Source organism: Sus scrofa, chromosome 16 (assembly GCF_054392235.1).
Source record: "Sus scrofa isolate SSC_HxYL_T2T_F1_AM1 chromosome 16, Sscrofa_HxYL_maternal_Yorkshire_Landrace_v2.0, whole genome shotgun sequence".
Classification (NCBI taxonomy): Eukaryota; Metazoa; Chordata; class Mammalia; order Artiodactyla; family Suidae; genus Sus; species Sus scrofa.
In genome coordinates this window covers 77,734,462-77,749,271 of record NC_139398.1, presented here as the reverse complement: position 1 = coordinate 77,749,271, position 14,810 = coordinate 77,734,462, and the positions used below count along the sequence as shown (strand labels likewise).

The 14,810-nt window shown below is 44.9% G+C and overlaps 1 protein-coding gene across 2 annotated transcripts; it reads left to right on the top strand.

Moving 5' to 3' along the window:
* The first annotated feature begins 150 nt into the window (after positions 1-150).
* LSM11 (LSM11, U7 small nuclear RNA associated) lies at positions 151-13,360 on the top strand. 2 transcript variants are annotated; one of them, XM_085001882.1, is made up of 4 exons: positions 151-457; positions 5,278-5,417; positions 7,578-7,661; positions 8,128-13,360. In XM_085001882.1, exons 1-4 carry the CDS (start codon positions 166-168, stop codon positions 8,536-8,538), a joined length of 927 nt encoding a protein of 308 aa, XP_084858008.1. In that variant the 5' UTR covers positions 151-165; the 3' UTR covers positions 8,539-13,360. The 2 variants fall into 2 exon arrangements, with proteins under 2 accessions (XP_084858008.1, XP_020932554.2); XM_021076895.2 differs by having other exon boundaries at positions 256-735.
* The last annotated feature ends 1,450 nt before the right edge of the window (positions 13,361-14,810 follow it).

Here is a 14,810-nt window from a genome sequence, read left to right as displayed (position 1 = left end):
GAGCTTGTTAAAACGCCAGTCCCGGCCTCCGCTTCTGCTGAATCTGGACTTACTAACACCCAAAGTGATGATGATATAGATAGGGAAACGGTGCGTTAAAGCAGATTAACCTGCTCCCCGCGCACTGATGCGCGCCAAGCCGCCGGCGGCGCAGAGCGCGGGCAGATGCTGCCCTCCCGCGGCCGCGCGGAGGCAGTGCGACCCCTCGCCGCGGCTGCGCAGTGCCGCCCTCTGGCGGCCCCGCTCCTTCTTCCCATCGGCCTCGGCTTGCGGGCCTTTCAAACATGGAGGAGCGGGAGCGGGGGGCGAGGTCGGCTCGCGCCGGGAGCCCCGCCAGCCCGCCCAGCCCGCTGCTGGATGTCAGCTCTGACAGCTTCGACCCGCTGCTGGCTCTGTACGCGCCGCGCCTGCCTCCCATCCCCTACCCCAACGCGCCCTGCTTCAACAACGTGGCCGAGTACGAGAGCTTCCTCAAGACCGGGTGCCGGGGCGGCGGGCGCGGGCGGGCGCGGGGTGCGGCCGCGGGCTCGGGGGGCCCCGCCGCCGCCGCCGCCGCCGGGCCCTCGGGCAGGACCCGCCGCCGCCCGGACGCCCCCGCCCCGGACCCCGAGCGCATCCAGCGCCTCCGCCGCCTCATGGTGGCCAAGGAGGAAGAGGACGGGGCCGCCGGGGCGCGGCGGCGGGGTCCGGCTCGGACCAGGAAGGCGCCGCGCAACGTGCTCACGAGAATGCCCTGTGAGTCCGGCGGGCGGGGCGGGCGGGGCGGGGCTGGGGGCCGGGCAGGGCCGCTGTCCGGAAGGTTGCGGCCGGGAGGCGTCGGCCGGGTGCTTGGGGCTCCGCGCGGGGCGCGAATCCGGGGCAGGGTCCGGCTCAAGGCTACGGAGATAATCAGCGGCCGCGGGCGGGTTCTGCTTGAGGAATGCCGGCAGTGGGGGCGTGGGGAGGGTCTTCTTGCGGAAGGAAGGGTCTGCGGGAGCAGTGGGGGGAAAGTGGTAAAGCTGTAGGGGAAATAAATAGCCCGGGGGAGCGTGTGCCTGGATAATTAGTGTAGACGGTCTGTAAAAGGGGTTGGGGGTCACGGAAGTGGCTATAGAGGTGGTGAGGGGCCTGCAGAAAGCATGTGCAGGGGCGATGGGGTGGGGGGTGTCTGCGGAGGTGATGGGCCTAGAAACGGGATGTCACAGTGAGGGTTTACAGAAGCGAGGAGGTCTTGGGACCACGCACGCAGCGGGAGGGAGGGCACAGCCAGTATTTGGGGAGGAAAAGTGTTCGGTCAGTGAGATTTGGAGATGACGGGATGGAGTGTGAAGAAATCTGTTCAGATGGCACAGTGGACATAATCTTATAACCCCTGCACCTTCAGTGACGGCTCCTTCTTCCTGCTGCAAGGGTCTTGATACATATATGTTCACATTAGCAAATTACAAGTGCTGGAATGCAGCAGGCACAAAATGCCACGAAAACCCAGGCACTGTTTCACAGCCCCTCTGCCAGGCCAAGTGAAAGATTGTGTCTGTCAGGCTTTTATTATATGCACTGGCTAGTTTTAGGTTCTAAAGGTGTAGCAGGCACAAGGGAGTTTCTTGCAGCCTTCTAATAGATCCTTAGGGTAAAGCTGTAAACGGCAGAGGTTGCTCACGTGTGAGTTAGGTCTTGTATAAATGGAGTAAAAACAGCCCAGGTGTTACATCTTCTGTCATCTGGCAAGCAGTCCTGACATCTGCCCCATGGACACAACGACCTACTTAGCCATTGAGAGCATCTCTATCTTGATAGCTAAATCGTGGCGTTATTAAATCACTGTCTTTGGAGAGTTCTGCTAAGCAAAGGAGTATTTTTGTTTCCTCCCTAGAAATGTTTTTATTAAAAGAAAAACATCCTGAAAAGCTGAGTGCTGTTAGGGGCACCTTTGTCCAATGATTTACTGTGCTTACAGCATCCCTGCCTAAGCTAGGGTTTCCCCCAGCTCGCTGGCCCAACAGTGACCCACAGATAGATTATGCATGTTCCTAAATTAAGAGCAGTTTGGGAGACCTTATTTTGCCCATACTTTTTGCCACTAGAAAATTTTCGAGGTGTACTTTGAGTCTCATTTTTATATTTCCATTTGGCCAATTATTGCTTCGCTTTTAAGATTTTCAAGAGAAAAGAAATACTTCTGTGTGGTGCGTGGTTGGGCTTTACCTGTGGAGCCCTTTGCTCTATTATTGGTATGACAGAGTGTCCCGGCCAGCTTTGTCGACTTCCTGCGATTAAATATTGCCTGGAATAGAATCTCGGAATGTGCCCTCGGCACTGGAAATTTTAATCCTACCGCTGGAAACAGTGGGGTGTACCTGGTAGAGATGAGCAGGCATCACAAAGAGCTTGATGGCCTTCAGAAAGCAAAAAAAGTACAGAAGCATGGGTGAGGGTTAGAGTTATTCAAGAAAGAGTTCATGTAAGAGGTCAGCCTCAGGTCTTGAAGCTTGAGGATAACAGTAATTTAACAATCAGACTCTTGAGGTGTAATTCACACATAGCAAAATACAGCCTTTTAAAGTGAGTTTTGACAAGTGTGTAGTTGCGAAATCAGCACAATCAAGATACAGAACAAATCCATCCCCAGAAGTTTCCTCATGCCCCTTTGTAGGTAATGCCATCGGTGTTTGTTATAGCTACCATTATTGGGCCAGTATGTGCTATGCACAGTGTTAGGCCCGTTAGATGCATTATATCTCATTTCACCCTTGGATACTACTTTATAGATGAGGCTCATTGAGCTCAACTACTTGCCCAGCATTACATCACCAGTCACTTTGCAGCTAATCCTTGGCTTTCCAACTCTCAGGCTCGTCTCAGGAGAGGAAGAGTATGTCCTGATGTTTCCTTGCTTGCTTCTTTTTGGTGGTGGAGGGTGCTGCATATGTGGTTTGTGTCCAAAGCAGTGAGAACTGAATTGGGTCCAGAAAGGGATTGGTTGCCAGAATGCTTTGGAGACCCATCAAAGAGTTTCTCTTTGACTTTGTTATGATAGAAGGTGGGAACCATGTATATTCTTCAGTGAAAACCTTTGTAGGGCAAATGGCTCTAATAGCTGAGTTTCTAGTAGTAAAATGTACTGTGGAAGGTAGAGTAGAGCACGGGCTCAGGGGCTTGGTCGATTAGATTTGAGTCCTGGCGCCACCAGTTTCCAGCTGTTTTACTTTAGGCAAGTTACTTAAACTCTTCAGGGCTCAGTTTCCTCCTATGTGACGTGAGGACAGTAATAGAGTCTAGCTGTGAAGTTTAACTTAGTTAATATATTCGAAGCAAGAGTAATGTTCCCTAGCATGTAGGGAAATTCTCAGTGAATATTAAATATCCCTGCTATTGTATATTGTTGTTGCAGTTATTATCCATTTTAGGCTGTCATAATTAAATGCCCTAGGTCAGAACACATATAACCTGTCAGTATTGATTCTTGGCTCAGCTGTTTACTAGGTAATTTTTGAGCAAATTATTTAAACCTTTCTGAGCCTCGTTTTCCTCATTTATTCAACGAGGTAAAATAGTTGTACTCATGTGTTCAAGTTGTGGGGATTAAATAATGTACATAAAGTTAGCACAGCCGCCTGGCCCACACTGAGGGCTTAGTGGTCAGTGATAATGTTGGTTGACAATGATGACGATGCTCCTGATGTGAGTGAGAGGAACTGGGAGACTTTTGAAGTGAACCGGTCATCTGATGAGGCTATGGAGTGTATTACTGGTTGTGGAAAGAGAAACAAAAGGGCACATTGGGAGTTCCCATTGCGGCTCAGTGGGTTAAGGACCCCAACTTCATCTCCGTGAGGCTGCAGGTTCAGTCCCTGGCCTCTCTCAGTGAGTTAAGGATCGGTGTGGCTGTAACCTATGGCTTGGACCCAGTGTTGCCATGGCTATGGCCTGCAGCTGCAGCTCCAGCTCTGATTCGACCCCTACCCCAGGAACATCCATATCCCACAGGTGCGGCTGTAAAAAGAAAAAAAAAGGGCAGGTTTTCATTATTGAGAATCTGTTGTCTGAACTTAGTATCGGCTACAAACAGGGAAGAATAACAGTGGGTTTAAATGACTTTAAAATGACCTGGAGTTAGAAGGGTGTGGCCCAAGAGTAATGGCAATGAAGAGGGACTTGGAGGAATAACTTCTTCAAGATAAGATGTATGTCCCCATTAAGTTTCAGAGACCTGGCTTCTATCCATTTGGAGCTTATCACAGACCCTGCCAGAAAGAGATTCAGAGTGTGCCTTCTCACTCACAATGTGGAGCTCATTTTTCTTTTTTTGCCTCGGCATTTTTCTCTGATAGGTGGTAGTAGTGTGGTGTTTTTGGTCACATAAGGAGGGAAACACTCCCTGGAATTATACCTTATTAAATCTTTGGAAGAAAAAAAAAATCAAAAGAAAAGTATAGATGTGAGGGTTGAAAACCTGAGTTTGTCGTTTGTTTAATTAGAATCAGAGACTGTTGTTAAGATCCATGTTTGTCCTTTCTCTCTGATTTGGGGGGTGTGGGGAGAAGTAGTACCCCCGTTTTTCTCCCAAGTTAGAAAAAGAGTGGTCTTCCCACTCTGTTGAACATGCTCGTGTTTGGGGCAGTGAATGTGTATAGGCCAAGGGAGTAATCCGGGCGTTGTGATGAGTTTCTAAGAAATTGAATTATAGAGACTTATTCCTTACATGAATCTCGAATTAGCTAGTCTAACCTCATTTTATGAATGAGGAAACTTGGACTTGTAGAGAAAAAGTTGATCACCAGGGTCACACAACTAGTTATAATGACCTAAGAGTTGTTGACAGTGCTTGATTTGACACTGTCCACAATACATACCCAGATATATGTACATACATACACCCTTATATGTCAGAGGTGGATGGGCAGTTCATGAGATTTACCCTAAAAAAAGTCGTCTTACCAAAGTTTAGAAGTGAAGAGGATCTAGCTGCTGATGTGTAATATTTCCTTTTTTGCCCAAAAAAGTTTTTAAATGATGGTGCCTCTTGGAATCAGTGACACCACAGAAATAGGAGATAGACGTAGTGAAACATTTGGACGATAGCCATACAGCTGGTTTATGCATGTTCCAGGGCTCTTGTCTTGTTGCAGTGTTCATTGCCTGCACTGAACATGTTGCCCACCGAGCCTTCCTGCTCCTGTGGTGTGATTGCCACAACACCAGGTTGCCTTGTGTTGCGGGAGATGGTTGGGTGGTCTTGGTGGTTAACTCTGGGGATGAGAGCAGATGCTCATGCTGTGCTGACTGTTCTTGTTTCAGTGCACGAAGGCAGCCCTCTGGGTGAACTCCATCGTTGTATCCGGGAGGGGGTGAAGGTGAATGTTCACATCCGCACTTTCAAGGGACTTCGGGGTGTCTGTACAGGCTTCCTCGTTGCATTTGACAAGTTCTGGAATATGGTAATTACGCCTTTCTCAAGGGGTTGGAGAACCTCCTATGGATTAAATCTTTGTGTGTATCTAAAGGACCTTATTCAGCAAAACCTGCAGAATAACTTCCCAGACGAACTGGAATCTTTGCACTTCTGGGCAACAACAAGAAAGTTGTTTGTATTGCTTTTCCTAAAGGCAGTGGCTTTCAACTGGGGGGATTTTTCCCATTCCTCCTTCCCAGGGACATTTTTGAGGGGGACATTTTTTTGATTGTCACGACTGTGGGATGGGGTACAACTGGCATCTCGTGGGTGGAGGCGGAGGCTGCCGCTGCATGTCCTACAGTACACAGACCAGTCTTCCAACAAGAAGGAATGATCTAGTCCAAAATGTTATTAGTGCCAGAGTTGAGGAATCCAGGCTTAAGGAATGATGACTTATTTCATCTTTCAGTAATTTTGTGTTGATTTCCTGCCAGCTATTCTTCATTCACTTAAAAATATTTTTGACTTCCCACTTCGGCAGGGTACAGTGCTAGGGACAGAAATTTCGGAAAGTAACTTTCACTCTACAGTTTTTGGAAAGATGGGTGAGGATAGAGGAGAAGCGGACATAGTAATGAGCAAGACAGTTTGCTCAGTGTTTCCTTATGAAGGACTTACAGGGGTACCACGCGCCCCCAGCCTTCTAGAGGCTTTACTGCATATTTACAAAGTATTTATAGAAGAGAAAGGATATATTATAGTACAGCCATAATGTGAGGCAGTTAAAATATGAGCCACCAGGGCTTTCTGGTATTTTTTTCATATGATCTTCCATCACCAGTTTTTCTTTTCCTTGAGCTTTATCTCCGTCTGTGACTCACCTTTATAATGAAAACAGTTGCGGAACAGTTGCTAATACTTACTAAGCACTTGCTATGTGCCAGATACCATACTAAGCGCTTTACATATAATATCTCAACAAATGTTACAGGGTTTTTTTGTGCTTTTTTTCAGGGCTGCACCCGTGGCACATGGAGGTTCCCAGGCTAGGGTCAGATCAGAGCTTCAGCTGCTGGCCTACATCATAGCCACAGCAACGCAGGATCTGAGCCACGTCTGCAACCTACACTGCAGCTCACGGCAACAGCAAATCCTCAACCCACTGAGTGAGGCCAGGGATGGAACCTGCAACCTCATGGTTCCTAGTCAGATTCCTTTCCACTGTGCCATGATGGGAACTCCAGCAAATGAGTTATAGTTCTATCACTGCTCCGTTTCCCAAATGAAGGGCTTGAGGCAAGCAGTTTTGGAAGATTGGCCCCAGATCATACTGTTAGTAAATGGAATGACCCTGACTTTATTCCAGGTCTTCTGCCTTCTAAGACCATGTTTTCAACTGTTACGGAATCAACAGAAATTTGAATCAAATTCAAAACCTGGCTTTGAATCCTGGTTTTACCACTTGATAGCTGTGTAATTCTAACCATGGTAATTTCCTTGAGCCTATTTTGTCTCTAAAATGTAGGGGAAAAAACATCACCTTTGAAGTTTTAAGAGAATGTATTTGATGACAGTAATAATAATACTTTCAGCTTATATTTGTAGGGTGATTGTCACTTTTCAGGGTAGTATCTCTCATTTGATCCTAACCCCTGTCCTGTGAGGTTGATATCTGAGTAACAAGAATTCTCCAGCGTTTTTGTGTTTTAACCAAGTTAATCTCTATCAGTCACTGTTGTGAGATGTAGAGAGTGAGAAAGGAAAAGAAGCATCAGAGTAGTATTTTTTGAAGTGTGGCCTGAGGCTGTCCTTGATGAGAATCATAGGTTTTCTGGTTAAAACAGAAAGTTTTAACCAGACCTATTAAATCAGAATCTCCAGGAGAATAGACTTGGATTCGTATTTTAATAATCTACCTAGATAGTCATGCTCCCTGAAACTTAAGAACCCCTCCCCTGCCTTTGTCAATCCCCTTCCCATAGGAGAAACTCACCTTATTTGGTCATAGCCACTTGAAATTTCTTCTCAGAGGTACAGGTATTACCATCTTTTTCTGCCCAAGAGCTGAGTCACCTGTTAAGTTTAATTCTGCTACAATTAGATGTTTTTCTGCCTTTTAAATTTTTTCACAAAGGCTGTAAGAACGATATTTTAAATTCTGCCTTCCCCACCCCCACCCCCACTTTGGGCTGTTCTTCTGTAGGCACTTACTGATGTGGATGAGACCTACCGAAAACCTGTTCTAGGCAAAGCGTATGAACGGGATTCTTCATTGACTCTCACTAGGGTAAGCAGTTTCCCCTGACTTTCTGAGAACCCAGCATGCCTTGAAGCTTAAGTAAGATCACTGAGCCCAGGGAAAGATTTCGAGCAGGAAAGCCCTACTGCTGTCAACCAGGTGTGCCTGGACCAAGTCTTCATTAGTCTCTCTTCTCCTGCATCCAGCAAATCTAAAATGAGTCCATGGTTCTTACCTGCATGTAGTTTGAGCAACACGTTACTTCTTAGAAGACTTAGAAGTCTTTCAGTTTTATACCATGGAAAAAGCAAGTACCTTTACTTTTGACATACTTACTGATTTATCTGAGTTATAGCTAAAAACTGAAAATTTGTCACTAACTTGTTAAAAATTGCAAAGCAAGGAGTTCACAGAGCACGATTAAGGAATCTTTTTTTTTTTTTTTTTCATATGTTGAAAGAGGACTGCTGAAAGCTAAAGAGAAGGCTAATATTTTTCATTACTTTCCCTTTAGCTATTTGATCGACTAAAACTACAGGATTCCTCCAAGAAGGAAGCAGATTCCAGGTCTGCAGTTGAAGACTCCACTCTGTCCAGATACTCCCAGACATCCACTTGGAAGGTGGCTTCCGTGTGGGGAAGAGAAGACACTGACCGGGGCTCCCGCAAGCGTTCCCGCTCCGTCCCTTCTTCCCTGCAGGCATCTGCAAGGGAGGAGTCCAGGTCAGAGCTGTCAGGGAGGACTACACGGACAGAAGGGTCAAGTGCAGGAGGTACCTTTTCCAGGGCCACCACCCTTTCTAGGGGCCAGCCCCGTAAGAAAAAGCGAAAGCCAAAAGTGGATTATCAGCAGGTATTCACTCGACACATAAATCAGATTTTCATTCGGGGGGAGAATGTCCTGCTGGTTCATCTTGCACAGTGACCAGTTCAGCCTCGCTTGAGCTTTGGTTTTTAGAAATAAATGCATGAATCGCTGCTATGCTGTATCCTGGTATCCCAGTGCAACTCTGAGTTGGAATGATTCCCTCTGGTCCTGCATGTGCAGAGCATAGAGCCAGGCTCAGGCCCTCTGGGAGGTGAGCTTCCTGAAGGAAAGACAGGCGGGTGAGTGCGTATTTGCATTAATATCGAGGCAAAAGCTGTTCAGAGGTATGTTCATCTGATTTTGTATCATGGTCTGCTTCAGACACTCAAGTATAAGAAGTTGAATTAGGGAACGTGGTATGAATTGAAGTCACTCCACAGGACTGTAGCATGGTGAAGGAAAAAAACACCTCAAAAAGAATGATCTCATTTCTAAAAGCTAGGGTCCTGAGTACTCATGAATTTGTTTCTAAGAGTAGTAGTATAAATTGCCCTGAGCCCTCCATGCACATCTCGTAACTGACCTTTGAATTTTGCCCTACACCATTCACTCTTCATCAAGAAGTGTAATTTGTTAGCTTTTGTAGACCTTATACATATTAAAAGATAACAATATATAACAAGTGAAATTTGGGTGGGTGGTATGCTTAAAGTAGCCAGCAGTGAATGCTGTGTTTTTATCTCTCCTCATTGTGGAAAGGGGTACAGAACCTCACTGGCCTTCCCCTTGCCAGAGGTGGCTTCTGCAGATGGTGTACCAGATGGGACTGTGAGATGCTCTTATCCTTCTCTTTCACTTCTGTGGCATGGTGCTAGCGCATGTACCCTGTGTATTCCCTCTCTGTACATAGTAAGACCTGTCCTGTGAGCTTTGACCTTCTTGCCTGGCTTCGGAGCGTTCTGCATGAACTGAATGATACATGTGCATAATGTGGCTGAGAGTATCCTTTCCAGGCAGGGCGGGCCCTGTCTAGAGTATCTTTTCGGCTGGTTTTCCATGCAACAGGGGTGTAGAATTTTATTCCCTTGTGTCAGGCCAAAGAAATTCCCACAAAGTACAATGGTGGTGTCTCCAAGGGGCACTTTACTCAGCCTGGCTTGAGTAACAGGAACACCAGACCACCTGCTACTACTGCTACTTGAATCATAGGCTTTTTCAATCGCCAGTGCAAAATAGGCTGTATCGTCACATGGACTGTTAGGCAGTATTGACCTTTTGTTTTGTTAGTTTTGTATTTGGTTTTATTTTAGATAATTTATTTTCAGAGTGAGAATAAGAAATATCTAACTTGTTAAAAACATTGGAAAAGAAAAACTTCCTTCCTCTGCTGCACTTGTTGTGTAACTGAAATAAGCCTTCTGAGAAGCAGATGAATAAAGCTGAGGGAGCTGGGACTCCTGGTCCTCTGCCAGCTGGGCCACTGGCTCATCATACAGTGAGAAGAGAGCAGACCACCCCTCTGTGCCTCAGTTTTCCCCCATCAGACACCTACCTCACAGGGGCACTGAGCAAAAGAATTTGGGGAAGGCATTTTAAAGTCTTTAAACATGTTTAAGTGCCATGAGTAATTTTTACTCACTCTGTTTCATAGCTTGGTGAAAGTTCTGTGTCTCATGAGCAAGGCAGGTGCTACGTAATAAAAAGAAAGTAATCTCTGTAGGTGCCACAGTTAGGATCTTGTCTTCAGAAGGCAGTGATATCTTCAGGAACTATTTTTCATATTCCATCCCTTTCTCCTAAGCAACAGTGGAAATTCTCAGAAGGATGTCTTCAGTAAAAGAAGAGCAATGTTTGTTTGCTGCTCCCCCCACATCCCAGCACCCTTTTCTGGTCATCATGAGGGGGAATTCCCCTGCACTTTTTGAAGGGTTTGTGTGATAGCACCAAAGGAAGAATGCTGTTGGAAAAACCACACCTCCCCAAAGGGGAATCTGTAGGAGTTGTTTGTTTGTTTGTGTTTGTTTCAGAATGCATTTTAATTATACTCTTTAGAGCCAGATTAGACACACTAAACATTTATAGAGATTCTAGATAACAAATGCAAGTGAACAATTATCTTTGGAATCTGCCGGTCTAAATCTCTTCTATATAGTATGTCTAACATCTCAGTTCCCCAGTAAATGGTTCTCTTATTTAATCATCAGCACCTCTACCTCTTTACCAGTCTTTCCAGTGTGATTGTCCCTGTCAGTCTGTCCTCTTGTCCCTCAGCTAGAAGCCGTAATGGTTACTGCATTTTCCTAATAAAGTAGAAATTTGGAGTCCAAAGGAATATAGTCAATTTCCATTTATTGTATTGCCTGATTAAATCTAGCCTGATTCTTTTAAACACATCTGGTTTTCTTCTTTGCATATCATTTTCATATGTCCATATAAGGACTGACTTACTACTTTTCTGCCCACCTTTAACACTTCTGGCTTTGAAAATTATTTTAAAACTGTGTGTGATCATTCTTACGTGTCCATATGCCCCCATTTATTTAGATGGTTTGGGCAGTGACACTGAATGACTACCACCTAGTAAATGTGCTCTTTCATACAAAGTATGATCATCATTTTTTTAGAGAAGTATTTTTTTTTATTATTGCCTTTTCTTTATTATTGGAGAAATTTTTCACAAGGAAAGAAAATTTTGTCCTCAAATGTATATGCTGCTCAAAAATTTGGTTGTCTAGGACATTTAATATGTTGTTACAGAAATAACTGAAGTTTTCCTAAGAAGAAGGCAAGAAAAGAATAGGAGAAAGTAATAGCCAAAGTGGTAGATTCCTGGAGGCCCTCCAAAAAAACTCAGTGAGGGGGCTCTAAGCAGACGAAATAGAGCAAAACGGGTTTCTAATATTCCCCAGAGACTGGGACTTGAGACATTAGGTAGGAATAGTACTTATCTTGAACATTGAACTTGGGCTCTTCAAAGTAATCAACCACGAGACATGGGAGCGTGTTTTTGGAACAGTTCACAAGGCAGACCTGCACACTTGTTGAGGTCTTATCAGGAGTGTCAGCTTTGTTAGGTAGTAACAGGGATCAAGGCATGGCAGGTGTGGATTCACCCCCAGAATGTCTTCATGGACCATTCTTTGTACACAGAGGTGGTTCTACTGCTCACCAGCGGATTGTGCTAGTCTTGGGACCTCTTTCTGCTTCCTTTCAGAGACCCTTTGTGACGGAGGTAGGCAGTTTGTGAGATGGTTGGCTAGAATTAGCAGTGTCTAAGTTACGTGGCCTTGGATCAGTTGGTTCCTTGCTGTCTGTGCATGGTGCATGCCGAGTCAGAAAGCCTAGAAACCATCAGCATTAAAGTCTAGGTGCAGAGGAATCCTTGCTAGAGCCATTAATGAATCAAGAAAGGTTTTACCTATCGTCATGGTGAAATAGTCCAGGAGTACCTTTAGAGATTGTCAGACTGTGCGCTGTGAGCTTCCCTTAGTCCTCAGAAGGCTTACAGAAACCTAGGCACACTGCTTCTACCCTTTGAGCTAAAAAACAGAAACCTAACTTGATGCATCGGTACTATTTCCATAGAGCTGACATGGGCAAAATCATGAAATAGAATCTGTTCCATAAATTATTTCTTTAAATTTTCTCTTAATTTTGCCTTTAGGAAAAAATTAAAATTGTTCAAAGACAGTTTGCTGTCACTGGTGCTGCCCCAAAGCTTTCCAATCCTCTAGGAATTTTTATGAATTAAATGGTTGCTATGGGAAGGTCAAGATTCATCCAAGAGTATCATGGTATAAATTTAATGGTTTGCAACTGTTTTAATTTTTCTTTGCCTGTGCCAGTTATACAATGCAGTCAACCCCCTTTTCAGTAGCTTCTGTTCATTAGCCTGTGTTTTTCCAGGCAGTAACTCCCAAAAGGCTTTTCTTAGTGATTGTAAAGAAAGAAAATCGCATCTAGGCCTGTGCTGCAAAGCTGGGTGGTCTGTCTTTACTTTCTAGCAAATTGAGTTGATGGATTTAAGATAAGCCTTTGGGGTTCCTGTCACAGTTTCCTGGGCTCTGAGAAAGGGTTGGGCCTCCTTTACTCTCAGGGTTTTGAGTATTTTTCTAATGTTTGTAAGTTCTCTTTCACTCCTCTAATAAAAATGAAAGCTCTCTGCCAAAAAAAAAAAAAAGTCTTTGATTGGTTTGGAGATCTAGGAGAAAAAAATAAGTATACCTGAGACCTTCAGTTGGTCTTTTATTTATTTCAAATAAAAAGTAGTTTGATAAGCTACCAGAGTTAGTGCTTTTTTAAAAACATTCTCTGAAGAGATAGGAACTCTCCCTCAGGAAACCTATAAAAGCTATTCCCAATACATTGCAATTGCTTTTGATTTTTAGTCCTTTGGAGCAAACGTCTGATGTTATGTCTGATGTTATGTCTGATGTTATGTTTTTAGAGCTGTGGGGAAGAAAATGTTTAAAAAAATTAAGGGGTGTTATTGAAACAGTGATTTTCTGGCTGAATTATGTGCGAGCAAAGTTTTAGGGCAGCTGTCCAGTTCTCGGTCTGTTTTCCTGACAGTAAAGCAGATAGTAAGCAGTGTCTTGACAAGTGATTTGCTTATTCCATACTGACATCTAAAGGCATTAGCCTTCTGTTTGACAACCCTGGGGATACCCCTCTGCACCGTGACTTATTAATGTTTTTTTAGACAAGGCTAAACCAGGATGACTCTATGTATTTGTAGTTTCACTCTTCACATACCAGCTGCTAAAAGAAAAACCATGACTTTAATCTTGTCTTGAAATGACTCCTGATTGTTAAATTCATCCAAACCCTTCCTCTTCAGGGAGGGTTGCTGCTAGTAACATCAGTTTTCAATGTTCTGCTTTAGATATGTGTCCTATGGGAGTCTGGAAACTGTAATAAATATGATTGTATGACTGTACCTGTCTCCTTTGTCTCTGCTGATTGGGGAGGGGGGAGGATGGGGAGGACACAGGGGTGTCTGCCACCCAGTGGAGACACTGATCTAGAAAGTTAAAACACCTCGAACCTTCTACATTCTTATGGTTGCAGCCTTGTGCACGCATCTAGATCACTATCCTTGAGGTTGCTTTGTTCTTCCAGCTTTGAAGTTCGTCCTCAGAAAAGGAACTCCACCCACGTTCTGACTTACCCCTTTTAAGCCACAAGCAGTGGTAATGGCCCTGTGAAATGATCCCACCTGATAGCTCACGGGCATTAATCTGCTCTCTTCACGACCTGCTGAGATCACCATTGACTCTCCTCCCCTCGGAGGATTTTACCACACCTGACTAATTGATGGTCACATGCTTCCAGGACGCTGAGTTTGCCCGCAGCTTTCGTCTGTGTACGTACAGGAAGCTGATCTGTCCGGAGATTTGCCACGTTGATTACTTGGTCTCCTCTGTGTGCTTCCAGCACTGAGTCACCTGAGTAAGGTGGACAAACAAAAAAGGACATTGGTTCTTAGAGATACTTCAAGTTAACTGTCAAGACTCAATCCCCCTCTGTCAAGGAATACATGAGGTTGAGCTCAGCTGACGTACGGAAAATTTCTAACCACTGCAGTGGAAGAAAGGGAGGCAAGACCCACGTGTTCCAGTTCTGGCCCTTGCTTTTTTTGTTTTTATATCTCAAAAGGTTTGTGATTAAATGAAAACGTCCTCATTAATCAAAATAAGACCAGAAGAGTGTTCCAGTTTGACATTTTAAATGTACAGGGATGGTTAAATATTGGCAGGGAGTGGAATGAGAGAAATCTTCTGTCACTCTTCCCCTGTGTTTCCTGGATAGGAATGGCAAGGAAAAAAACAAGTTCCTTCTCCAACCCCATTCTCTTCTTGGATCTGAGTGAAGTGTAGTTCAGTCTGCTCAGTTACCACTAGGTGGCAGTAGCTTCAAGAGAACGGTTTAACTGGAGTCTCCAAAGGTCTCCAGTTCTCTAGTCATTGCTACAGTTGATTGTTAGATGCTCACCAGTCTGGACTGAGATAATCAAGGAAAAGCAAACTATAATCAGCCCAAGTGGCAATATAAACATTTCTTAGCAATACTTCGTTTATGTGATGTGAAGCTTAGAGAAGGCTGGCCGATGGCAGTCAGCCAGTGAATGTGCCTGGGGAAGAGTGATGAAGAGGAAGATGGCCCAGTGTCCACTATTTTAGAGAGTCTGTTGCAATTCTCACATCATGGGGTCCCTCATTTCTTAGAATGCTGTCAACTCCACCAGGCCTCTTCCCATCTGCTGCTGACGTGATACCCCAGGAAGAGTGTGGAAGCTCTTATTTCTCAGCCACTGCTTGCTTTTGGAAACAATTCATTTTCCTCTAGCGCTGATGCCTGAGAGCCCACTTAAGAGAGAGGTTGCAGTT